At 39.1% G+C, this 26,984-nt stretch overlaps 1 protein-coding gene across 3 annotated transcripts in view; it reads left to right on the top strand.

Moving 5' to 3' along the window:
• The window catches only part of TOX (thymocyte selection associated high mobility group box), a 298,213-nt gene extending 271,525 nt beyond the window's left edge, over positions 1 to 26,688 (top strand). For all 3 annotated transcript variants that reach the window (XM_021688227.1, XM_021688229.1, XM_021688228.1), the window contains exons 6-9: positions 4,861 to 4,941; positions 16,886 to 17,272; positions 25,036 to 25,187; positions 25,638 to 26,688. In XM_021688227.1, the coding sequence (XP_021543902.1) occupies positions 4,861 to 4,941; positions 16,886 to 17,272; positions 25,036 to 25,187; positions 25,638 to 25,674 (657 nt within the window). In that variant the 3' untranslated portion in view covers positions 25,675 to 26,688. The remainder of the gene's footprint in view (positions 1 to 4,860; positions 4,942 to 16,885; positions 17,273 to 25,035; positions 25,188 to 25,637) is intronic.
• The last annotated feature ends 296 nt before the right edge of the window (positions 26,689 to 26,984 follow it).

Raw genomic sequence — 26,984 nt, 5'->3', positions numbered from 1 at the left:
GTACCAAGCACGGCCCTGTTTGCTGGGCTTCATCTGTAGACAGTGCTGGTGGGTGTCAGAGACACTCATCAAGGGGAGTTCTCCTGCAGCTAGGAGGAGCCATTGAGTCAACGAAGGTGTATCTAGGATACCAGATGGTTCACCACATGGTTTTGCTCTATGTGTTGCAGGATATTGGGTAAAATAACTATCCATTTTAGTCCGTGTTTTCTTCTCTGTAAAATGAGAGTACTGCTACCATTACAACCTTCTTATTGAAAGAATTAAAAACTGTAGATAGAGGTAGAGTCTGCCACACACATAAAATGCACGCAACAGAGGCATGTTTTTAATGCCTTTTTTGATTCTGTAACTTCAATTTCTCCCATCACAGCAGGCTCAGAGAGGGCACTCAATATATTGTTAAGTGTGATTGAATGACATCATGCGTCCAGCCACCCTCATTTAATAAATCAACACATATATTTTGTAGCCTTTTTTTTCCAGACAAAGAGCTTGCCTACCCTTCCATGAGCAGGTTGCACCATTATTGTGTCGACCATTTAGAGGGATCAGATGGTCAGCAAAAGAATTGATAGCAAGATTTTTGTCACATCGTATAATATTTTCAGTCCTCTGAATACCACTTTATAAATGTCTTTGAGCTGCGGAATGCTTAAGAAAACGCTGAGCAAGTTACACATGATGGAAATTTAACCACATTTAAGTACTAAGTTCTATATAAAATACAGATGCACTTGCTCTAGCTGTCCTAAATAATAACAGCATTGAAAGAAGCTGCAAACGTTAATTTCTAAAGGATACAGCAGGGAATTGTGATTAAATTATTATTTCTTATACATAACTGTACTTCTAAGCATTTTCTATAAATATGAACTTGCAGTGGGGACAAAAAAAAAAAAAAAAAACCCTAAATTTTAAAGTAAACAAAAAGGAAAAATGCCTTTTAGGTTTTTTTTATAGTGTTTGAATAGAATACAGAATTGGAAGAATTATACATTTTTTTTTCTTATTATTACTGCAAAGACTTGGTTGAAATAAACTACGACTATAGAGATTAACTAAGGGCCAGAGCAGAAAAGAAGGAAGGAAGAAGGAATTAAATGATATTTATAAGATTTTCCTTTTTTTGTATGAGTTAGATGGATTGTTTGTTTGGGGAAGAAGCAGAAAGTAGAAAAGGAAAATGACAGATTATATTAGCCTTTTTTTTCTATTTGAGTTTATCATATTCATTGATATTGAACTGCTGATTTTAATTAGGGATTAACAGCCTAGAAAAACATGTGTCTGTACTGGTATTTAGTGCATTTCCAAAATGATTCAGTGAATCAATAGATTATATGAACAGGATTTGGATTCTCTAGAATTGCTATTTGATGTCGATCTACGTATGTTTTAGATTAGCCATTATATATGTTTTAGTTTAACCACTAAGATGCAGTCCTTAGATAGGATATGGTAGCTTTCTTAGAATAACAAACCACGGCATATAACTAAGTTAGGACAGGATGAATTCAAAAGTGTTTGGATGAGCTGGGGAAAATGATAAATGATGTATTATGATTTTTAAATCCTCATCTGGCCAACTTTGCACTTTATTTCAAACAGCTGTAGACCATTTGGAAGCCATTTTGTAGCTTGGCCGCTTACTAATATTTACTGTATGAACCACATATCTTTAAAATATTTGTCTTTCCCTGAGGGAGGGAGACCGTTTCTTTCCCAAACTTAACTTTGACATAAATCAGACCCATCCTCCTAGGTTAGAAGGTTTGATCATTGCAGAGCTTGTTCCTAGCCAAACACCGTCGCCGTCATCTTCGGTTTCTGCAAGTAGGAGACCTTCTCCATCCGTGAATAGAGGCTTTGGAACATTTTTGAGGAACTCTTTACTGATGGTTTTTAAATAGCTGTCCTAAAGTCAGGGTTTCCCACTTCACCTGAATGTGGAATTCTTACATGGTTTTATCACTCTCTCAAACATTTGAGTTCTTGCCCTCTTCAGACATATGCATCAACTACAGAATTCAGAAAGCATCCATGTGCAATCTTAGAAGGTAGCATGAGAAAGACTTACAGGGTATATAATAACGGGAGCCATTAGGTAGTTCTCAAAGGTGAAGGTTCTAAATTACCATCAGGGAAACCACCTCAGATTTTAATTTCGCTCTGGGCTACTCCCCTTTAACCACAATTACAGAAATATACCTCCTGAAGTGACCACCCTTTGAATCCTCCTTCTGAACATCTGCAGCTATGCAGGAAAGAGCGGACCCATCGATCCACGTAATATGACATGATGAGTTTACTCTTTTCTAAAGTGGTATGTAGGCACTTTTGTGATGATCCCACATAGTCAATCATCAATAGGCAATAGGGAGCCATTTCTAGAAAACAGGGCACTCTGAATGCTAGTCAGGTATCCTGTAACCACATTGATCCCAGAGTGAAACCAGGGGGCACATATCCAGCCCAAAACCTATTGAGTTGGCCACCTTTCTCCAGTGGTTGTTAATCAACGAATTTCAGGAAAGTTAACACTTTGTGTGATGTTAACTCCTGGGAGCCCCGCAAAGGCACAGCACTGCGGTAACACTGTTGCTGTTTCAGTGGAAACCAAAGGCAAGAAAGATGGCAGATGCTCTAATCAGGCCACCTAACAACACCATCTTATCTACGGCTACGTAGAAAACGATGCTTTTGGTCAACGCTATAGGCCAAAGACTGCTATATTTGCCTTTGGAAGTCAAATGAACCCTCTTTAGCTGACTGGGGGTCACTTGGAGTAGCGTATTAATAAAAACATGTTGGAAATTTTTTGAGTATACAAATGCATATTACCATCGAAGATATATTTACTAAGTATTTGCTGCAAAGTCCTGAATAGCATCTCTCTCTGTGTGGGGAGAAAACCCTCTCAAAAACAGTTTTAAGGTATTAAAAGTAAATGTAAACATTGTCAGCCTAAGATCATTACTTATAAATCATGTCTTGGAGAAGAGGTTGAAGGGAAAACTATAAACAGCAATCTGTCTCTCAAGAAAAAAAAATAAATCAATAAAAAGCAGGAGAGCTCTGTGTTTCTGACTGTGGCTGAACCAAGGCATCTACTATACACACAGACCATACTATTCAAAGGCATTTGTTGTAGGCTGACATTTGTTTGTTTTCACATGTGCATTTCCAAAAAAAGAATCTGAATTTGACTTCCAATAATTAACTCAGTGAATTCAGAATACTCTTGTACTCGAACCAAGGAATTTATTGGCTTTTTTACTAATAAACTTGTTTTAAGTTTCTTTGGTTTTATATTCAGTAAAGATGACACAATGGTTATATGATGATATTGCATGAATTCTTAATTGTCTTTATGGTGATTGCCTTTTATTTTACCAAAATGTAGAAGTCTAGGCTGAAGACCTCCCAATAGGAAAACAATTAACACATTCATTTTATAGGGTCTTTTATAATTTTGTTGACAAGTTTAGTCATTTGTTTACCTTAAGTGAAATGTTCTGCTTTAACTAATATATTCATGAGTAAATAATATCTCTCACATCTTGAATTTCGCAGTTGGAGACTGGGCTCAGCAAACCACCTTTGGCATTAGAAACCATAAATTGACCTCTGCTGCTGACTTGGGCAGATATTTGGTCTTTAGACATAATTTATATTTAACGACTCTGACTAATTCTAAAGCCACTTTTCAATACTGATCTGTGTCTGTTTTTGAGCTCAGCATTACAAAATATTAGCCAAGCCTCATTCCCTGCTATAAAATTCAAGATGTGGGGAATTTAAAAATAGTTCTATTGATGAAAATACATTTCCATTTACACAGTAAATGGTGAAAAATATTTTATTCTTTAGGGCTGATTTCAAAAGATTGCCAAAAACAGACTCGAAAGCCTTGAAAGAATCAACTTAATGGCAGCCGACAACCATGTGTGTTCACTTTGCTAATCTTTCATTTTCGACTCTAATGACTCCTTTCTGTTTAACTTAGCGATGTGACCTTTAGCATACCAGCAAGTCATTTTTCAGTACTTTTGCTCCATTTAGGATGATTTTACTTTTATTTTCAAGATGATTCCCTCTGAAAGATGAAAAGCTTCTGTAAAATGAAATTCATTTCAGAACATTTGTACCTCTTCACAATGAGGTGTCCACAGATCCATGTCATCCAATGTCTTCGTTGGAAAGGGCATGACCAGAGCAGGCTACACGGCATGGCGTGCATTGCAGTCCTCGGCCACTCAGCATCCCCATTCCACTCCCCAAATGTGTCTTTGACTGCCATAGCCGCTTCCTGAGTCTTTGAAAATGGAACTTCAAGGCTCAAAAGGTTAAAATAGTGATGAACCTGCAAACTTTGTAACTGTTCCCTTTGATTTACTTTTCGAACGTAATTGGTCATCTTTGAATTCTGTCCTTGTTTTTATATTTAACATGGACCATGTATACCAAGATTTTAATGCCCTGTAGAATTATCTGCCCATTATATAAATATGAATGGCTTCTTTCCCCGCTTGTGGTTTCCCTGGGAACCTTCATCAATAGTATCTTTCTAAGCCAACTACCACCACTCTCAAAGTAACCCAGATAAATCCTTTCATATGCTTAATGTAAATGGAAAATTTTACTATTGTTAATCTTCTTATCTAGTCTATTGCCATACCTCTTAGAAATCTGTTTCATTAAGAAAACACAATCTTTAGGGAGATATATATTATTATATGATATAATTGCATGTGTGTGTGTGCGTGCGCACGCACGCAATTATCATTCAGCATTGTACTTCTCTGGAAACAAAAGCAGATGCGCTTTCTAATTTAAGATTCTTTGTTGTTATTACAGGTCTATAAAAAGAAAACCGAGGCTGCAAAGAAGGAGTACCTGAAGCAACTAGCCGCATACAGAGCCAGCCTTGTATCCAAGGTAACGTGCAACTGTGCAGTACCAGGATGGAGTGTGGCCATCTTATTAGAGCCTACAATGGTCATTTAAAAGCATAAAAGATCACTTTAGCGTTTCTGCACTATCTTCTTTGTTGAAAAAGAGAAAGTAAATCTTAAACAAGGCTATATGTTATGGAAATATTTGTTCATACTGAAGTCCAGAGTGGCATCCTCTGGGGCCTTCTGTGAAATATTGTCCACCTGTAGAATATTGGTTTTATGGGTTAATCACAGCACATTCTTAATCCTGTGCCAACATTCTATTTCTCCATATCCTTCCTTAAACTGCCCCCTGTCCACGCCCCATCCCGTTGGCCTTTAGCTGAGGAGAAGCCAACTGACTGAAATTCGAGCCTCATTATAGCAGCATTAGGATGTAAGCCTGCCCCCCCCCCCAAATAAAATCACAGCATTTCTTTTGAAATGAAAACACCACTTAAAAATATTTTAGGCTTTAGAATATCTTAAACACTAGTCCTTTCTGTGATAAATACTCAAGAGTTGACTCTCTTTGGTCTCAGGTTATTAAAGATATAGTTCCCTTTATAGATTGCTCAGGGAGGTGACCTCAGAGAGACAGAGCTGAATCTGTAAGTACTTGACAGGATGTCCTATCAAGTCCAAATTTGACTATTCTTGGCTCAGAGTGGCTTTGAGCTCTGGACTTCATTCCATTCACCCACGAAAACTCTTTCCTCTTTCATCCACAAATATCCATTCCCCTTCCAACAACCCTAAAGTAATTCTTTAAATGAGTTTTCTATCGGGGAAAATATACACTGAATATATTGATGTAGAAAACAAAAGAGACCACAAAATACAAATGCATGAGAAATTTCGTTTCACTCTTGGTCTAATGCAACTTTATGTTCCACTTCTAAGGTGTGACATAGTGGAGAAATTTACTATTTATTATTTAACCTTAAAATTTCCAGCTCTCCTGTACTATCTCACTAGAGATCTCACTTTCTAGTTTATCTCACTCCTTTGGAAAATATTTTTATTTTCTGCTGATACCATCTCCCATTTCTGTATATTTACAGAATTCACAGAATGTGTGTGAAATTTCAACCAAAAAATGAGGTACAAAATATTAGATCCAATAGCAAACAAACAAACAAAAAAGAGTTACAAATTACTAGATCCATCCAGCCATTGGGTTAAATAGCCATAGTGATATTATTTAGATTAATATGCCCAAATGTAAGAGGGATTTTTTTAAAAATGCATTTTCCTTATTTCTTCTAAGATAAGTTTCTTTTTGAGCATTTTAAATAGAAGTCTAGTCAGAATGTTTTCCATACAAGAAAATCAATACATAAAGTCTCAATCCCAATACAAAGCACTGTGGTTAATGTTATGCAGATTGCCAGAATGTTATAATACTGACTAAGCCTTTACTTTCAAAACAAGTGTCCTCAGATTTGCTCTTCACTGCAACTTTTCCTACTGTTCATTCTCAGAGTTGCAACCCTCAGTATACGGCAATTTATATAAATGCTGCGAATTGCCATTTCTACATTTAAAAAACCAAGCACTTTTTTTACAGCTTACTCTGACTTTTTTTTTTCTCTCTCTTTGGCAGTAGGAATTTTGCTGGAACTGTTGAATGTCTATTTATGTACAACTATCTATTGTGTGTATACAAATTGAAGGAAAATTACAAATACCCTCTCCAGGTTAGAAAAATGGCCTTCTGATGTTGTACGCGAGTGGATATTTGTCCCGTACAGAACATTTACCAACCTATCTTCCTATTGTACATGGACACTTATGTAAAAAATCCATTTCTTTTCCACTGTAAATAGTGTCAAGGAAAATAATAGCCATTCATATTCACACATACACTTTTTCAATGTTGCAGGTTTTTGTACATTATAAATTTTTTCCGTCTTATGAAAGATCTAAAGGTACAATCATAAAATGCGACATGATAATAATAGTTACAATTCCAGGTAACCACAGTGCACCAGCCAAGCTCTGTTTTCCCCCATTCACTCATTCATGTATTCATTTAGCAAGTTCCCCTGAGCATGTGGTTTGTGCTGAGCACTGTGCCAGGCTCAAAGGACACAGTGGAGAATAGGCAGATATGGTCCCTGGAGAATAGGCAGATATGCTCCCGGAATTTAAGAAGCTTTCCTTTTTGTCGGGGAGACCAATAGTGAAAATGTAAACTAATAAATGACCAAGAACTTTGAGAATCTAAGTATTTGGAAGGAAATAAAAGCAGGGATTTGATAGGATGGTCTGCAAAAGTCCTCTTCGAAGAGGTGACCTCAGAGCTGAGAGCCAAAGGAAGACAAGGAGCTTTCAAGACCCAGAGGGAGCCTAAGGGGGAGGTGACCAGGCCACAGTCAGCAAGTGTGAAGCCTCTGGAGACAGATATGTCTCCTTGAAGTCACAGGTCAGTGTAGCTACAGCTGAGTGAAGAGAGAGAGCATGGTTTGAGGTGAAGCTGGGAAGATGGGCAAGGGCCAAATCACCAAGACCTTACAGGTCACTGAAAGGAGCTGGATTTTATTCTCAGTACAGAGGGAAGCCACTGAATGGATTTCAGCAGAGGATAGATACGTGGATTTATATTTTTATTTTATTTTATTTTTTTAGGTTTTATTTTATTTATTTATTTGAGAGAGAGAGAGTGGGGGAAGGGGCAGAGGGGAGGGAGAGGGACAAGCAGACCCCACAGTGAGCACAGAGTCTGATGAGGGGCTCGATCTCAAGACCCTGAGACCATGAGCTGAGTGGAAACCAAGAGTTGGACGCTCAACCAACTGAGCCACCCAGGAGCCCTGGATTTATATTTTTAAAAGATTAATTTATGTGAATGTGTTCCCTCCATCCCCACGCCTTATCCCTCAAAGTGAACTTGATTATAAACATTCCACTAAAGAGGAAAAATACCACATACGTAACAAGTGCCCGAGCCTGGAGTTGACGTACACCATCCTCCATCCCTGTGCTGGGCCTTGCTGTCATGGGTCCTAACAGTGTGCTTGACCTGCTTCCTTAAAACACCTCCCGCCCCACAAGTCTGGGCAGAGCACTGACATTCTCACTTCGAAGGTCACTGTTGTCAATGAAATACTGTATTAACCAAAGCACCTTGTCTCTTTTCCTAAGTTCGTGTGGGCAAATTTTATTTACTCCTCCAGGGTTACATATATATTTCGGTAGATATTCTCTCTGCAACACATTCACTTCGCCAAATAGGGCTTTGCGTCCCTGGACCAATAGCTCTCCCCCTTGCTAATCGGCAGCCATGTCAAGTCTGCAACTTCTCGCTGCTTCCACTCCAGGCCATGCTCTGCATCCCACCCAGGGCTGCACAACACCTGCCCCGTGTCAGGCACAAGTCTAGGTGCTGAGAACACAAAGATGAATACAGATCAAAGTAGAATGTGTCATGGCCCTTGAAAAGCTTGAAGACTCTAGTCTAAAATTAGCCGCTTCTTACGGAACATAATCAAAAATAGAAACAGCCAGTGAACATTGTCTCCACCTATGAGACTGAGTCATAGGATTAGCAATGCTCCTCTCGATTAGTGACGTTCCCACTTAAATGTACTCTGTACCATCGAATCCAGCATATTAATTCACATGACTCCAGGTCTGAATAAAATTGAAGTCTACCAAAAATAAAAACACTCAGTCATAGTGAATAAATTTATTCTAACCTTCATACTTCCAAATGACAACATTGACAGATTCTCAGCAAGACACTGACTTTTTTTCCAATAATAACAAATACAAATGGTATCTTGCTATCGAGTAGCTTGCGCGTCACACACTGCGTGGCATTTCCCATGTATCCCTACTCATCATAACACCCCTACAAAATAAGGTTTAGCCCATTTTCTAGAAGGTCTCTAGGCAGAGAGATTAAGTGATTCACTCACAGAAATGAGAGGCTGGCAGTGGCAGACAGGGCTCAAACTCTTTGCCCTCTTGTTCAAAAGCTTATAGGCTTTTTTCTATCCTGAGTGATTGTCAAATATTTATATCTCTAAAACTACAATAAAACTGTAGTTATCCCCCAACAAATTGCATGCCAACTCTTACGTATTAGACAGCTAAGAGTAAAGCTGCCCTGACTTAATTGTGGGTAGGAGGGGGAGCGGGGCAGAGTAGAGGTGTAGAGCCTTCCGAATCTCGCCCTGCCCCCATTCCCTACCCCCCACTACCAGGGGCTGACCAGAGACCCCAGAGGAATCTGGAGCCTGCAGAGTGTTTGGGAAGCACATGCTTTTCCAGCTGTGCAGGCATGTCACCTGGTTCCACAGAGCCAGTGACAGACCCAGACAGCAGAGGAGACCTGCTGTGCAGACACACTGGAATCGAAGGATGCAAGAATAGGAGCACAGGGTATTGCAAATACGACACCAGTCAGACCCCAGAATAACTCATTCAACTTTGGGCTCTATCATTTAAAGGGGGAAATGGAAGAAATTTCAGAAGAAAAAGTCATAAAAGTAACTGAAAGGTAAAAGGCAGTAAGGTGGTAGCTGAGAAGAGAGAATTTGAAATTCCTAAGCCTGAAAAACAAAGGCTCAGGCACGTTCAAGCCCATGACAGGATTTAGCCCCAGGACTGTGATTACCTGTGCCCCATTTTCTCTGACTCCAGAACTGGAAAAAGACGCCATTTCAAACTGGAGGAATTTGAACAGGGCATTATTAAACTCTTGAATTGGCTGGGTACACAACTTCTTTCCATGAGAATTTTAAAAGCAGGAGGCAAAGGTTTATAAATAAGAATTGGAGAAGATCTCTAAGGCATAGGGCATCAAGGAAAATCTATTAAAGGGCCTTTAAAGTGCCACCGACAATTAATTGTCCATGGCCCGTCTACAAGAACACCCCCGATCTCATCCACAGTGCTACCAACATCACACCGAGAGAGTCCTCAGAGGGCAACAAAGTCCACAGGCCCTGGGAGCAGGTGGATCTGGGTTCAAATTCCAGGTTTCTCTCTTCCTAACTTCAATTCCTTCATGCAAATTATTCAGCTGCTTGAAGTCTCAACTTACTCATCTGTTAAACAGAGAAGACAATAGGACCTACATCGCAGATTTTCCATGAGGACAAAATAAAAAACCCTGTATAAACTCCATGATTCAAGATCCCGAACACAGGAAGCACTTAATAAATACCAGCTATTTATTATTATTATCATTATTATTATTATTATTATTACCATGATTATCATCAACTTTATTTTTCATGTTGTTGGTAGGTGTGCAGAGTTTGTGTGTGATAGAAAATTTAACTGGCTCATATTTTCAATTTGTCTGCCAGACTGCTTTGATATAAAGGAATTTTAAAAGTGACATTAAAATAAGAAAAACTTGCTTCATGGATACATCCTTTTAGAAAGATGAAAAATGATCTAGATATTTAAAAAACTCATCTACACAGCTTTCCTCATTGAAGTGGTCTTTATGAGTCATTAGTCAGGGGAAAGTAAGAGTAGTCCGAGGACCAGAAACATATACTATTATGAAGGCTAGAGCTCCCTGGTTTGAACACTCTATTTAAGGTCATTTTGGGTTGGGCTATTAAGTAAAGCTTAAGGATATATAGTTTTTCCATAGACTCAGGAATTCCTAGACCTAGGTCTAAATTATTATGTTGAAAATAATGTATAACTTTAAACTCGTTTCATTTTACCACATAGACCAGAATTTATATTCCCAAAATGAGTGTTGCATTCAAAGTAGTCACTTTGGGAGGCTGCAAACTTACTTTATTATTGCTCCCAGAATTCAAAAGATTTTTGAAACTCCTCTTTTAGAAGTGCAGTCAGGAAAAGTTTATGAGCCACATTAGAAAATCAATCTTGTTACATTGTTTTCACACCTCATTCTTTTCCCCAAACATCACCCAGATGTAACCCACAGACCTGGCTTCCAGTGACGATTAGCTGTTTCCCAAAATCAAATCCACCATCAAAAGACAAAGAGTTGTCTGAGGATATGTAAAACAGTGTCCCACAGGCTCTGAAGAGAATTCCAGTAGGGAAATTCCCAAATATTCCAAGTAAAAGCAGCATTATTGAAATATGCATACAGCTTCTTAGGAGTGCCAACCGGGGGCGGGGGATGCCTGGGTGGCTCAGTCAGTTAAACATCCGACTCCTGATTTTGGTTCAGGTCACGATCTTGGGTCATGGGATTGAGTCCCAAGTCGGACTCCGCACTCAACGGGGAGTCTGCTAAAGATTCTCTCTCTGCCCCTCCCCGCTCTGAAAATAAATTAATAAATCTTTTAAAAAAATAAGAAAGTGCCAACCTGGAAGGAGGCAACAACTGAATGAATATGTTGTGGTATGTTAAATAACAGTAATCAGAGTCATGACTTTAAGGGCACACATCAGATAAGAGACTGTTTCCACCTTGAGCTGGAGTGCCAAAATGTGCAGGGGACAATGGAAGCTTTTTATAAAAATGTACAGTGGAGGACAATATTGAATCAAATTAGGAAAGTTCTCTGTTGCCATGACCAATAGTAAAGAACCACAACATTTAGTTCAATGGAAGGACAATAAACTCAAAAGAAATGATTTCTTTTGTTTGAAATAACTTATAGAATTCATGTCATGGAGAGCTATTGAGACAAATACTGGGTCTGAATTTGAAAATGGGGTGGATTATTTTATGACTGTTAACATAAAATTTGCAGCTCCGTAAGCCCAGATCGTGATTTAAAGATAATAAAATCTCATGCTTCAGGGTGTAAGTTAATCACCTGCAAGGACCAGGAAGAATTTTCCTTTCAGAAGTTAACAACACACAATTGAGTAGGTGCATAAATTTTGTTTAATTTCCAGTGCATTAAGTATTGGTCAGTGCTGAAAACAAGAATCAAATTAGATGGACTATTAATCTGATTTGGTTCAACAACTCCTATACTGTTGCTTCCACTGAGTTTTATGTCTTGTGTTTATACTTTGCTATTTTAAATAACAATTGCTTTGTCAGTTTCTCATTTTTATAGCACTTATCATCCCAGAATGGGGGCATTTATACACTATTCAGTATTGTCTGCTTTATACAAAGTAAATGGGATTGAAACTATCTCAGATAATCAACAACATGGTTAATCAGAAGTATCTTAATGTTTATAGAGTTGTGTCTCTTGTGGAAGATTCTATTGAGAAGACCCAAAAGGTCTCTGTTCACACACACACACACACACACACACGCTCGTTTTGCTGATGGAAAACATCTTTCAGAATCAGTGGTCTAAAAGCAAATAGGAAATAGAACTCACTCAGAAACTAATAGCAAAAACACATTCCGCCCAGGAAAATGTCAGATTCAGGGGTAGATTTTCAGTTGTGTATACAGTGGTAAAATCACATTTACCAGGTGACCTTCCCAAAGCACACACCACTAACGAAAAGTGGTTAGTGTATTTGAAAATAGAAGCAAATTTAAATTACTTAGTTTGTATGAGAAAGCAGTTTTAATTTATGAATGGTAGGTATAGAGATCTTCATAAACAATCTAATTGATTTGCAAAATTGTAGCCTTGCTTTCATAGTTTAATTAGAAGAAAGTGACAGAGTAGATTAAATTTATGATTTCTTCATATTCCCACTTAATCAGATTATGAATTCATGGCACTTTGCTATGGAAAATGAACTTATTCTACCTATCTTCCAAAGAAATAAAGTATTTCTGTAATTAATAGGCAGTTGGTTGTATTAGTCTGATTAAGAATTAACCAGAAGTGAAACTAGAAGCAGATTTTTTTCACCATCTAAATGAGTGGACCTTCACATAAAGATACAAATTCTTAAAATACAGGTGGAACACAGTAAGCTTCCTTGCAGCCCGCCATCCACCCCAGATCCAGTGGGGAGTAAAGGGCAGGGTACCTAACCAAAGGACAGAGGGTTATAATTTCTCATCACTTCTGGAAAGGTATGGTTCATACTGACAGCAGACGAGAGAGTGGAAAAGACCAATCTGATATTCTGTGGGTTTTCAAAGATTTCAGATCTTTCCTCACCCCTTGGGAAGAGGAATGGCATATCTTGTCAGGAGTCTCAGCAAGGGAAACAGTGACAGCATGGAGTCTTGGTCAAGAACAGTCATTCGGTCATTCAACAAATGTATTTGTGTTCTCTATGTCCTGTCACTATGCCAGATGCATGAGACACAGATATTCAACTTCTTACCATAACAGAGATCCTTTCCTTGATGATGCAGGACATTGTCATCAAGAGAGACGTCAGAGAGCGAGCCTCTGTTGGTGTGCCTATCATGTATAAGCACATAGCTAGACACTGGACACGTTATCCATCGTGTCACATTCAACAATTTAGAAAGTAAAGGAAAGGGGCGCCTGGGTGGCTCAGTTGGTTGGGCGACTGCCTTCGGCTCAGGTCATGATCCTGGAGTCCCGGGATCAAGTCCCGCATCGGGCTCCCTGCTTGGCAGGGAGTCTGCCTCTCCCTCTGACCTTCCTCCCTCTCATGCTCTCTGTCTCTCATTCTCTCTCTCTCAAATAAATTTAAAAAAAAAAAGAAAGTAAAGGGAAAACATGCAACTTCCCAAACTTCATATTAAAAATTATGTTTTGAGTGTTGTCTAACTCATCATTTTTGGAAATCTATTTAATTTGTTTGCCAATAGTCCTTCTAGGGATTAAAAGTACTAGTTAAAAATAGGTTTAGCATTACTGATATTTACATGCCTTAGTGTGGAGAAGATAGAAGACAAACAAATGGCTGGATAGACAAAATGTTTTGTGTAATTACCATGAGAAAATAGTCTTCATGAGGTTGGCAAGAAGTATCTCAAATTAGGCTGGAATCTATTTTTGTGTACCTATGTCTCTGTATCTCCCATCTGTGAAACAATCTTTCTATCATCTCTCTAAACGGTGGACCGCATGCTATTATTCAAAAGGTGGAATTCAGAAGAATTTGGTTCATTGTTTCTTTTGAATTCACCATGAAGATAACCATTACCATGTACATGCCTTAGCTCTTCTAGGCTGAAATTGGGAAGCCACCAGCTTCCTAATTCCTTCAAGAAATTGTGTCACTGTCCTTAGCCTAGAATATGAAATTCACTATGCGGATAGTTTTCCAAGAAACATGAAACTATAGATTAGTGTAATATTACACCTGGATTGTGTAATTTAAGTATGCAACTTGAGGCAACAAAAATTAGCTTATTTCAGGCAAGAAATGACTATTTAAATTGTAGTTCTATTTGCCATTTTAAATATGTATGTGTAATTTATTAGTTCTTCTGAACCAGTGCTTTCCGTTGAAGATGATTCTCATGAAATGACCCATTGAGAGAAGGTTTCTGTGGTTCTCAGTTGGAGATTCACAACACACATTAGCCTACTGAAGGCTCCGAGAAGGCACTGGCTTGTTTCCCTACACACTTTATCCTGGAACCTTGTTTTTTATAAGATATTTATTTTTCCACACATCCCCCACAGTACAATTTGGAACTGCGTGTGTCAGCGGGGTGAAGTGGGTGTTGTCCCTAGAAAGGCTTGCCAGGACTGGCTGCGGGCCCCCAGAGCCGGCCCCACTGCTGGCCAAGCGTCTGGACTCACCAGGATTTGGCATTTCTATTTCTACATGTGGCCTAAGTCTATTTCTCGAAGGTTGTTCAGTTGGACAAATGCATTTATTTAATTACATGGCTGCAGTTCCCGGGACGATTGTATGATTATGTCTGAGCAACATGTCATATGCGCCTATGTGCATTTTGTTTATGCATACACACGTTCAGGTCACCTAACTACACTCTGGAGATACCGTGTTACTTGATGACGAGGTGATTATTGGCTCGAGAAATAAAAATGAAAACATTTTCCCATCCACATATTTCAGAGCTTTGATAGTATGGGTGATGGGAGTGATTTTTCTTCTATTTAAATTAAAAACATCTATAAAGCAAGAAATAAAGATGCACTCACATGGATTAAATTTTATAGATATCTATCGTGTGTAACAGTTCTGTTCCTGCAGGGAGTTGATGCAGTATGTGACTAAGTATGAAATTAGCCCTTCTGTGGCAGGCTAAGGAGGAGGCGGTAAACACAATGAAACGCTTTCCCAAATGACTTCACTACACGGACACACAATAAACACATAATCTTCTTGGCATATATGGAACGATTTTTGAAGTGTATCACTGCAGTACATGCTATTCTGATGTAGGACTAGTCACTGTTTACACAGCCTGAATTAACCCATTTGACCTTTTCCTGGAATTGTTCACTACTCTGCACATCAACAATAAGAATTTTTAAGTAGAAGCAAAAACCAAAAAAAAATCTGCTTAAGTTTCTTTTTTTTTTTAATTGAAAGCACCATTTAAGTCCTGCATTTCACCGAGCGTCTTTCTCCTAAAGCCATCCCTTGAAAATGTGTGTGAACAATTTCTGACATTTTTAATATTCATACAGGAGACAGGGAGTCTGAATGTCGGTTCCTATTTCATAAGGGCACCATCAATATGGACACAGAGATAAATATTGTAAGGAGAGGATTCTTTGGAGGGGCTCGAGTTCTCTGGGTACACCCAGAATTCAGAGCCTCCCAGGACCCCAGATTTCCACGGTTTGGCGTATTTTCACAGATGTCAGTTGTGTCCTTTGGAGAGAGAATGTGGGGCTGCTCTTTCATTTACCCCAGCCTGCCTTTCTTGAGTCCGCACATAGACACACCGTGGTTCTCATTTTGGTTTCCATTTCATTTTCCTACACTAACGGGGAAAAACGAGTTGCATTGCTAACAGTGTTATAGGGTGACTTGTGAAATGAAGTTCCCATGATGTGTTTCAGGTCATCTTACGTGACGACCAGTGTCCCTAATGTGCTGGTCCATTGATGGTGCTGTATGTCTTGGGAAGGTTTCAGAAAGACCCGGCCACAGTAACAGGAGCTCATTTGACTCATAGACAGAATAAGCATGATATCAAGGTTGCAGAATAAGGTTATTTGCATCCTCAAGACACTGTTTTGACAAAGCAACATTTTTCCTCCAGAAGGACATGGTAGCATGTTCGTTCCCCAGCCGGTTTCACTTCTCCCCATTTGTTTATCAGCCTCTTTCTCTCAGCAAAAGTAGGAGGTGGGTTCTTAAGCCGGAAGAAATGCTTTGGGGTTAATTCTTGATTCTTTGCAGCTCCCACTGCTAGGTCTAGTTTTTAAGTCAATGAAAAGATTATTAGGAAATGACCTTATGAAGGTATAAAAAAATTAGGGCAAAATTATATTAATTTATGATGGAGTCAAAAATTTCTAAGATTATTTTTATCCAGTTCATTATGGGGGACAATTCATCACCAACTTCTTTAAAAAATCAAGATGAGTTCTGTGGTTACTTAGGAACTATATTAATGTGGTTTTATATGACTTCAGAAAGGTATTTTAGAACTCCTTTTCCCATATTCATTTCCATCAACCAGCTTTGTTTTCTTTGTGCAAATATCTAGGCCAAGGCTCCCTAAGGCTATAAAAAGGAAACACAGAAAATGAAACAATCAATAGAAGAACTCCAGAACTGAATTACTTTCAAAGAGAGCCATACTTATATTTCCTATCAGGGCACTGATGACATCCATGCCTCCCTCCTGCCCCCCCCCCATCTTGTTCATGGTCTGCACGATGAGAAAAGTCACCAAGTTAGAGCTTGCATTGAGGCAAAGAAAAAGGAAATGTCATTGGAGATTGTTTTAGATATCACAAAAAGCAGATTAAGCTCAGTCTTGCCTCAGTTGCGTTACAAATAATGGTGGAAGAGTTCTTAGACAAGAGTCAAGAAGAGTAACAGGTGTTGATTCCTGCTGAAGTTCCCTAGCACACTCCCCGAGCATCTTGCTGATATAAATCAACACCCCGTGTGTCCCTCTCTGAACTCTGCTCCTGTCTGTTTCCTCACAGAGCTACAGTGAACCTGTTGATGTGAAGACATCTCAACCTCCTCAGCTGATCAACTCAAAGCCGTCAGTGTTCCATGGGCCCAGCCAGGCCCACTCAGCTCTGTACCTAAGTTCCCACTACCACCAACAACCAGGAATGAATCCTCACCTAACTGCCATGCATCCCAGTCTCCCCAGGAGCATAGCCCCCAAGCCGAATAACCAAATGCCAGTGACTGTCTCTATAGCAAACATGGCCGTGTCCCCCCCTCCTCCCCTCCAGATTAGTCCACCTCTTCACCAGCATCTCAACATGCACCAGCACCCGCCACTTGCCATGCAGCAGCCCCTTGGGAACCAGCTCCCCATGCAGGTCCAGTCTGCCTTACACTCACCTCCCATGCAGCAGGTATGTGCTTGCGCTCTGGACTCCAATTCCAAAGTGTGGAGGGGTGGGGGGGCAGGGGACAGGGAGTGAGAGGAGGAGGGGAGAGTGATGGGGAAAGGGGGGGTCTCTCCATCCAGCAAAAGAGAGGGGGGGATATATGTGTTCTGTGCTATTTAATAGACAGAAAATGGAAGCTAGTCAACAAACATCTGCTTTCTGAAAAATAATAATTTACAGGTGGTGAGTTTGGGCAGCATTATAGGATCACAACAATGGATCGCTGCTTCTTTTCCTAATCCCTCCCTGGCCTTTTGCCACATTTATAGAAATCACATTTCTAATCACCTTCCTTGTTTTCTGCTCCTTGAGTAAAGTACATTTGTAATGTTGAGATGCCAACTCCTGCTAAAGACCTCTTTCGAACTGAGGGTTCTACATTAAAAAAAAAAAAATTTGTTTGGAAAGCCTTGATTGGTATGCCTGTTGAGGCCAATAAATGCCACAAAATGAAATCAGACCCATTGTTTTTTGATATTCAGAAATATCAGATTGGTACAACTTTTAAAATATTAAGAAATGACAATGTTAACTGGTGTTTTGTTTAAAAATAGATATATGGCTTCTGAACAAATCAGAAAACACAAGAAGTTTGGAAGCCTCTCTGCCCACTCCCCAATTACTGAAAGGATTTGTGTGCAATCTTAGCTTAACTTTCCTTCAAAGTCAAGTTTTCCTTTAGGATTTGGTGTTATTTTAAAATTTTAAAATGAGGAGCAAATGGTGCAAATGAAACTAAACATAAAGCAGTCAAGAATCCTGAAAACTTGTTTTAAAAACATACATCAGGGCGCCTGGGTGGCTCAGTTGGTTAAGCAATTGCCTTCGGCTCAGGTCATGATCCTGGAGTCCCTGGATCAAGTCCCGCATCGGGCTCCCTACTCAGTGGGGAGTCTGCTCTTCCCTCTGACCCTCCCCCCTCTCAGGTGCTCTCTCTCAGTCTCTCTCTCTCAAATAAATAAAATCTTAAAAAAAAAAAAAAAAACATACATCAAGCTGAAAACTACAAATCGTGTCAAATTCATCTATCACTTATAATCCAATTACTCTATTGTTCCCAGAGCTATGATTAAATATGCAAACATGGGCTTCCAAATGAGTTGATATTTAGCCCTCTGTTGAATTTGAGTCTGTAGTTGGACCAGGGTGGGTTGGAGAGGGGGCAGAAAAAAGAATCTAATATACTACCCCAAAATTTATTTTTTTAAGGCTTTATTTATTTATTTTGAGAGAGAGTGAGCGTGAGTGGGGGGGTTGGAGGGAGAAGCAGAGGAAGAGGGAGAATCTCAAGCAGACTCCCTGCTGAGTGTGGAGACCAATGTGGGGCTTGACCTCGAGACCCATGAGATCATGACCTGAGCCTAAATCAAGAGTTGGTTGCTTAACCAACTGAGCCACCCAAGTGCTGACCACGTTTATTTTTATTTATTTATTTATTTTTTAAAGATTTATTTATTTGAGAGAGCGAGAATGAGAGAGAGAGAGAGAGAGAGTACATGACGGGGGGAGGGTTAGAGGGAGAAGCAGGCTCCTTGCTGAGCAGGGAGCCCGATGCGGGACTCGATCCAGGGACTCCAGGATCATGACCAGAGCCGAAGGCAGTCGCTTAACCAACTGAGCCACCCAGGCACCCCTGACCACGTTTATTTTTATTATTATAATTGTAGACAAGATTTCTGAGAGCTGATAATAGCAAACCATAATATATTACTTTACCTTGTGTTTAATTTCAGAAAATTTGTAGTGCAGGAACTAGTATTATCTTCATTTTACAAGCAAAGAACTCAAGCTTGGCAGAGTTAAGTCATATGCCCATAAGGTTGGTGCTAGAATTTAAAACCCAGTTCTGTTCAGAAATCAGAGCCTGGATTCTTAAATGCTAGCCCTGGGCCTCTCACACTTAATCATGCTTATAGACTATTACCAGTTTTGTATTAGAAAACCTGTGTCTCCCAAGAATTTGGAGGGTCTTTAAATCCTAGTTAGTTTTAAGATTAAAATGATTATAGAGAGCAAATGGACCGAAGTCTCTTTACTGAAGCCTTCCCTGGTCCCTAAGCCGAAGATTTTGATAAAGCTCTGATGTCTTATTATCCAGACTAGCTGTTGATTCACTAGGGAAGAAGTCTGGGGAAAAGTCAACTTCTACCATCATACCTTGTCCACAGCAGTGTCTGTGACTAGCAAGTGACATTCATAGGGTCAAATTTCTGCTCTTTCTATCAGACATCACTCACAATAAAAGGGACACTCTTGGATGTCCTTGCATGTGAATGAACCAGTAGTGTTTGTGTAAAGAACGAAGAGTTTGAGGAACACAACCTTGGGTTGTTGGATTGACTCCAGCCTAAGGTGCTGCCCGGCTGAGGGCCCGTGTTCTGCTCACGATGCTCTAGCTCGGGTCTGTTTCTTCCCAGACAAGAGAATAGAGAAGGCACAGTCCCCTCCACCAAGTTGAGGGCTAGAGCCCTGTCTAGAGAGGACACTATTTTCTAACTTATCCGCTCAGAGATGGTTCCTTTTTCTACTTACACAAACACCTTGGATGAGCTAGCTGTGATCCTGAGGAGTTTTCAAACATTTCAGAATTTCATAAGGCCACATGTGAAAACTCAAGAGATTTGTCTTTCTATAGAGAATCGAACTGAATAGGAAAAAATAGAACAGATTACACTGGACACGTTAATCATCAATCTTTAAGTCAGTTCTATTAGTGTATCTCAAAAAGTGTTCTTACTGAGATGGTAGGATCTGATTTCAATTTACATTAATAATAGAAGACAAAATGTCATGAACCCCAAATGGAGAGCAAATAGCTAAAAGACTACAGTGACTAACATCACTTTTAACAATGCCTGGATCATGGTGGTTGAAGTAAAATAATTGTTGAATGGACAAATGAATAAACGAGCAACTAAAAATGAGTAACTTAAGTGTTTAAATATTAGAAGAAATTATAGGTTAGTTTGTAGAATCTCAATTCTTTGGAAGTTTTTTTTTAATTGCATTTATTCAAAAAAGATTAATTGAACCCCAAATGTGTGCCAGACACTGTCTAGGCTTTGGAAATTAAATGATAGGGGCGCCTGGGTGGTTCAGTTGGTAAGCGTCTGCCTTCGGCTCAGGTCATGATCCCAAGGTCCTGGGATCGAGTCCCGTGTGGGGCTCCCTGCTCAGCAGGGAGCCAGCTTCTCCTTCTCCCTCTGCCATTGCCCCTGCTTGTGCTATCTGGCTCTCTCTGTCAAATAAATAAATAAAAACTTTAAAAATACAAAAAGAATTGGAATGATAAATGAGAACAGGTAATGAGGCCTCTGTCCCCATGTAGCTGACATCAGAGTTGAGGAGCAGTGGCGGTGTGGTGGTGGTAATAAGATAAACAGATAAATTAGTAAGATCCTGTGGGGGGTGGGCGTTGAACAGGAATTCAGACTGCAGAGTGTATGGAGAAATAGCAGAGCCTTCAGCTGGAATGGTTAAAGAAGGCCCTGTAGAGGGCTGACACAGACACATGAAGTCTGAGAAGAGGACGCAGCCTGTATGAATCAGAAGGTGTGTGTGGCGGGGGGGCCCTGGGTGGCTCAGTCGGTTAAGCGTCTGCTTTCGACTCAGGTCATGATCCCAAGGCCCTGGAATCAAGCCCCACATCAGGTTCACAGTTCAGCAGGGAGCCTGCTTCTCCCTCTGCCTCTTCTCGCTCCTGCTTTCTCTCTCATTTTCTCTCTCATTTTCTCTCTCTCTCTCAAATAAATAAATAAAATAAAATAAAATAAAATTCTTATTTAAAAAAAAAGAGGTGGGCAGAGTAGGTGGGGAAAACCAGCAGAGGCCAGAAACAGGGAAAAGAGGCTCAAGGCTGGAAGGACCCATTTGGGGAGGAGCGTGGCTGGTCAGGGACCTGAGAAGGAGGCCAGTGGGAAGTATGGTGAATCAGGGGAGAGCCATGGGGAGTGAGGTCAAGTCATGGGCAGGTCAGTGGAGTAGGATCCTCAGGTTAAGGGGACTGGCAACCCCAACAAGTTGATAATCCTAAAATCAGGATAAAAAAGTCCGTCAGCCATGATGTCACTCAATTTATTAAAATCACAACAGTCTGTCGGGGACAAAGTTCAAGTTCTCAAAGTTGGTCTTTACCCCATGGCTGTAGAATCAGGTTGTGGGTGAAATTTGACCTGTCTGATGCACCATCCAAACCACCTTTATCTTGAAGATGTTTGCTTCCTGGGTGTGGGGGCCATGTTCACATACTCAAACATGAAAAAAAGAAAATGAGAGAAAGAGAAAGCAAGTTACTGGCTACTGTATTTTAAAAATAATCTCATATTTCAGTATTATGTTAGCTATTTTATTATCCTTCTGAAAAAATGAATATATCCTACAAAAATGATTGTATAGTCCACCAAGAATAATAGTTTCATTTTTTTCTAGAATAATATTTTATACACCAAACCCATGGAGCTACTTTTTTTTTTTAGTCCAGTTTTCTTCCCTTTTTTCTGCTCACTATATTGTCGAATGAGGTCATGAGAAAAAAAATCATTAATATCTGTCAACTTCCTTTATAACCTTAAGAAAAAATCTTTGTATGATATCACACAGACAGATTTTCAATTTCCTCATGTAATAAACAGCTGCTTTAGGATTTGGGTGTAATTTAAAGGTTTAAAAAAATCACATTGAGATTGATGAATAAATCAGTTGTGAAGACAAAAACATTGATGCCTGTTGAAAATACCTCTCCAGACAGGCAGGAAATGAAATTAGTTCCCAGTAAAGTGTGGATATGAGGATCACTGTTTGGTTGTGCTACAGGCTTTTTAGGACTTGCTATGTGGCCCAACAAAAATGTTAGGGCTACAGAAATCTAATTAAAGAGCAAATGTCCCTTCTGACATCAAATCAATCTTTATCATGTTTTCTATTTTTATTTCAATCTGGCACCAGAAAATGAAATTTAAAATTCCAGGCATGCTATAAAACAGTTGGTGATTTTTCTCTTGAGCATTAAAATGCAAAATATTCAGCCTTGTTTAATTAGACCGCTAAGCAAACATGTTCCAAAAATGTATATCACCATTGTTGTTTCATATTTACATCAATAATAAAAATGTACTTAGCTCTAGGTTCAACCTCAGCACCTCTTTACTAGTGTTAGAAGAATATTGCATTTTCCAAATCGAGAGCAAGTAAAATAATGTTATTTAAGGCTTTACTTGTATTTTTCTTGATCCTTGGTTGCTTGGATGTTACTGATCTTCTTAAATTTAGGCAGTGAGGTTAGCTGAATTTTAAATCTTTGAACTTTGTCGATGACAGATCATTTTGGTTTTATACGCTGAAGTTACCCATTTAATCTTAAACTAATAGCTCAAAGGTTAGTGTTCTCCTGACAGTCTCTCACCCGCCCTTCAGGAACCATTTTCATTGGATGGGAAAAAAAGCAATGGTGGTTTCTGTTGTTGTGTAGGGTTGGGTGGAAGGGAGTTGGTTTGTTTTTATTTGTTTTTTGCTCTCTTGTATGTTGTCATGCCTTCAACTAACTCAAGATATTTCCAACTACTCTTTTCTGACACTTGTTTACTTTTAGGTTATGTTTTGTCCATTGTGCAAAAATCCAATATGGAGAACTTCACATTAAAACGATAGGAAAGCCCCTGACATTTACATATTTATACAGCCCCATGCCTTCCCAACAGGAGTCTGTGTTAAGCTTTATTCACTGGAAGAGATGATTTATTGAGCCACTACTACAGATTAGGCCCTGAGAATATCCAGTAAGCAATGCAACACTCTGGTCTCCAGTCCCTGTGGCCAGAGCCCTTATGAAGGGAGCAAAATGGAAGTCAACACAAGGCTCCTCTCTCTAGGAGCTTTGTCCTGCTGTTTGCCCAGTATCACCCTAGACACTAGGAAAGAAGTCAAGCAAGCTGGATGATAAGCCCCATAAAGACAATACTATAAGATGGCTCATCACTTGAGCATCCAACTCTTGATGTCAGCTGGGGTCTTGATCTCAGAGTCATGAATTCGAAGCCTACGTTGGGCTCTGCACTGGGTATGGAGCCTACTTAAGGAAAAAAAAAGAAAAGATAATATTATAAGACCATAATGGAATGAATACATTCCATCAAAGCCAGTGGGACTCCTTGTGTGACAGAGGTATAGCATGGTCTCGAGAAAGAAAGGAAATCAGCCTGGAAAGAACTAGAGAATCAAACATCAAGTTGTACCTCTTACTTTTCACTTTGCTCTTTTGGAAAATGTTTATAGCTTGAGCTGCAGGTGTTGTCTACACAAACATACTTATTTTCCACAAACCAGTTGTAAAATAAGGAAATATTTTATTCCTTTTAGTCTGTGTGAAGTCAAATAGCCAGGCTGGCTGAATTTTCTACTTTTCAGTGATGTGTTTCTAATCATTCAAAGGTTTGTCTTTCATCCACAGTTTTGGTGGGAATTAGTGTGGACATTGGCTTGCGGTCTTTATCACTGGAATGGAAAATAAGTTAATATCTTAAAGCCAAAATGGAGAATTGAAGACATTTGATAATAGGTACCTTTGAGTGTTTACCCAAGGGATACTGAAACACGAATCAAAGTCTAAGGAAATATCCTTAGTTAAAAGTCAATCCTCTGATCATTCTGCTGAGTTAAAACAAAAACAGAAGCAAAAACAGCAAAAACTCAATATTATGCCTCCCAAAGCTCCCCGCAAGTAAATACGGAATGGTTCATTTTTAAATCTCTTGATTTCTCTGTGGTTAAAAACCATGTATGAAATCCACAGCAGAAGGAGATAACCACGAGATTAATTAAGTTGCTTTTTTGGTCATTTCCAGCAAAGTTTGCTTATGCTGCTCTTGAATTCACCAGATAAGCTAAAAATAAATCTTAGTGTATAATGCTTTTTGTTTACCAGATATAACTATATACTTCAGAGATTCTGTCCTTGAATTTTTAATAGCTTTGCAAGGATTACAGGTCAACACTTCACCATACCAGTGTATTAGAGGACTCTTCCTGAAGTCTGATTATTATTTGCCAGTTAAGAGACTTTTCAATTTAAAAATATTTGCTCTGTCTTACACTTTTCCTTCTCTGTGTTTTCCGGTGGCAAGTTGCTTTGAATCTCTTTCCTTATATTAGTCCAACAACTGTTAAAAAGCTTTGGTTGAAATTTTTTAGCTGAGAAAGAAGTACAAATAAAAGAAGAAGCAGATGGTCCCTTTGTGATTGAATGAAGAAAACGGGTTTCGAGAACAATATGTGAATAGGTGTAGTCTAATAAAACACTCAGCCACCTGCTGCCTGAATCCTTCAAAAAAGATTCTGTTGCATATTCTGGGGATTAACTATTAATGTATCCTTAGGTTTGATAGAAAACATAAACTGAGGGGTTAGGTCCTTTTCCCTTTGTTCTGATTGAGTTGGCTTCTCCATATTTTAAGTTGTTTCTCAATTCAGTTTATCTGCTCAAGAGTATGTAATTAAAGGTTTTCTCACACATGTTCAGTGAAGGAAAGGTAAGAAGAATAGGGTCGTGGGCACGTCTTTTCTACCTTTGTTTTAAGTTTTCTGGGCCCTCGGGATACGTTTGCCCTTACAAAGGCACAAGTGAGAAGGCAGGAGTGTGTTTGCAAACAATGGATAAATATTTAGGGGCTTCTCTTCCTTAAAAAAAAAAGAGGCACTTTGATCCTTATTTGTGGATTTGCTTTCCCTTTCAGGGTTTTACTCTTCAACCCGACTATCAGACTATTATCAATCCTACATCCACAGCTGCACAAGTGGTAACCCAAGCAATGGAGTATGTGCGTTCTGGGTGCAGAAACCCTCCCGCCCAGCCGGTGGACTGGAATAACGACTACTGTAGTAGTGGGTAAGCGGCGGGTCATCGCCACCTGGTGGTGGACAGCTCTCATAGCATGCTTGGCGTGCCCGGCTCCCTGGGAGATGGAAAGATCCCGTCTTTTCTATCCTGCTAGTTCTAAAAGATCATCTGGAACGGTTCCATGTTCGGGAAAGCAGAAGACACCAATCCAGAAATTTTTAAGCAGTTCTAGTCGTTCCAAGAATAAACAAATGCCTTTCGATCCCCGTTCGATGTACCTGGGCCCTTTCCCAGTGCACCGCTCCATCCCTCAAGCTAGAACAAATAGACAGATGCCCCCCGCGGTCACCGGTAGCACCAGTCTTGTAACAAGGCGCTGTTTTTTTTGTTTTTTGTTTTTTTGTTGTTTTTTATTTTTTATTGTTATGTTAATCACCACACATTACATCATTAGTTTTAGATGTAAAGGCGTTGTTTGTCTGTTTTCTCTTCACACAGGGGCATGCAGAGGGACAAAGCTCTGTACCTTACCTGAAAGTCGGAACACCTCTTCTTTCCACTGAGGAATTCAGGGAAGTCTTTTTCACCGGACTGCTTTGTACAGCCAAGGCAGTTCTCCATTTTATTAGAAAAATACAAGTTGCTAAGCACTTAGGACCATTTGAGCTTGTGGGTCACCCACTCTGGAAGAAATAGTCATGCTTCTTTATTATTTTTTTAATCCCTTATGGACATTGTTTTTCTTCTTCCCTGAAGGAAATTTGGACCATTCAGATTTTATGTTGGTTTTTTGCTGTGAAGTGCTGCGCGATAGTAACTGCCTTAGCAACTGTAGATGTCTCGGATAAAAGTCCTGGATTTTCCATTGGTTTTCATAATGGGTGTTTATATGAAACTACTAAAGACTTTTTAAATGGCTTGATGTAGCAATCATAGCAAGGTTTGTAAATAGCATCTATGTCACACTCTCCTAGAGTATAAAATGTGAATGTTTTTGTAGCTAAATTGTAATTTGAAACTGGCTCATTCCAGTTTATTGATTTCACAATAGGGGTTAAATTGGCAAACATTCATATTTTTACTTCATTTTTAAAACAACTAATAGTTCTATATTTTCAAAATATTTGAGAAAAAAAAAACGTATTCCCAAATGATTTTAATTTAAAAACAAAATTGGCTTTGTCTCATTGACCAGACAAAAAGAAACGAGTGTTAAGGGAAGCGCAAACACATTTATTTTGTACTGCAGAAAAATTGCTTTTTTGTATCACTTTTTGTGTAATGGTTAGTAAATGTCATTTAAGTCCTTTTATGTATAAAACTGCCAAATGCTTACCTGGTATTTTATTAGATGCAGAAACAGATTGGAAACAGCTAAATTATAACCTTTACATATGGCTCTGTATTATTGTTTCTTCATACTGTGTCTGTATTTAATCTTTTTTTATGGAAACTGTTGCGCCTATTTATGAAATAATAAATATAGGTGTTTGTAAGTAAATTTGTTAGTATTCGAAAGAGGTTTCTTTGATGTTTTAACTTTTGCTGGTAAAAAAAAAAATTCACGCTTGGTGTGAATACTTTATTATTTAGTTTTTACAGTGACATAAATAAAGCCAAACCTACTTTTCATTTAGCAGCAAATTAAAGTAACCAATCCTTTATTTCTACATTTCTTTGGTGGATGCAAACAAAAAACTGATACTTAAGAACTTTCTTTCTTCGTACAATATAACAGAGAATTGCCCTAAAAAGTCACACAAGCTCCAGGACTAAACAGATGGGCTCTCTATCTGAAAAGTGTTGCTTCTTGGTTCTCAGCTGGTTTTAGTCAATCCTGTAAAC

This window comes from Neomonachus schauinslandi, chromosome 4, assembly GCF_002201575.2.
Source record: "Neomonachus schauinslandi chromosome 4, ASM220157v2, whole genome shotgun sequence".
NCBI classification, from domain to species: Eukaryota; Metazoa; Chordata; class Mammalia; order Carnivora; family Phocidae; genus Neomonachus; species Neomonachus schauinslandi.
This window is presented reverse-complemented; position numbering and strand designations above follow the sequence as displayed.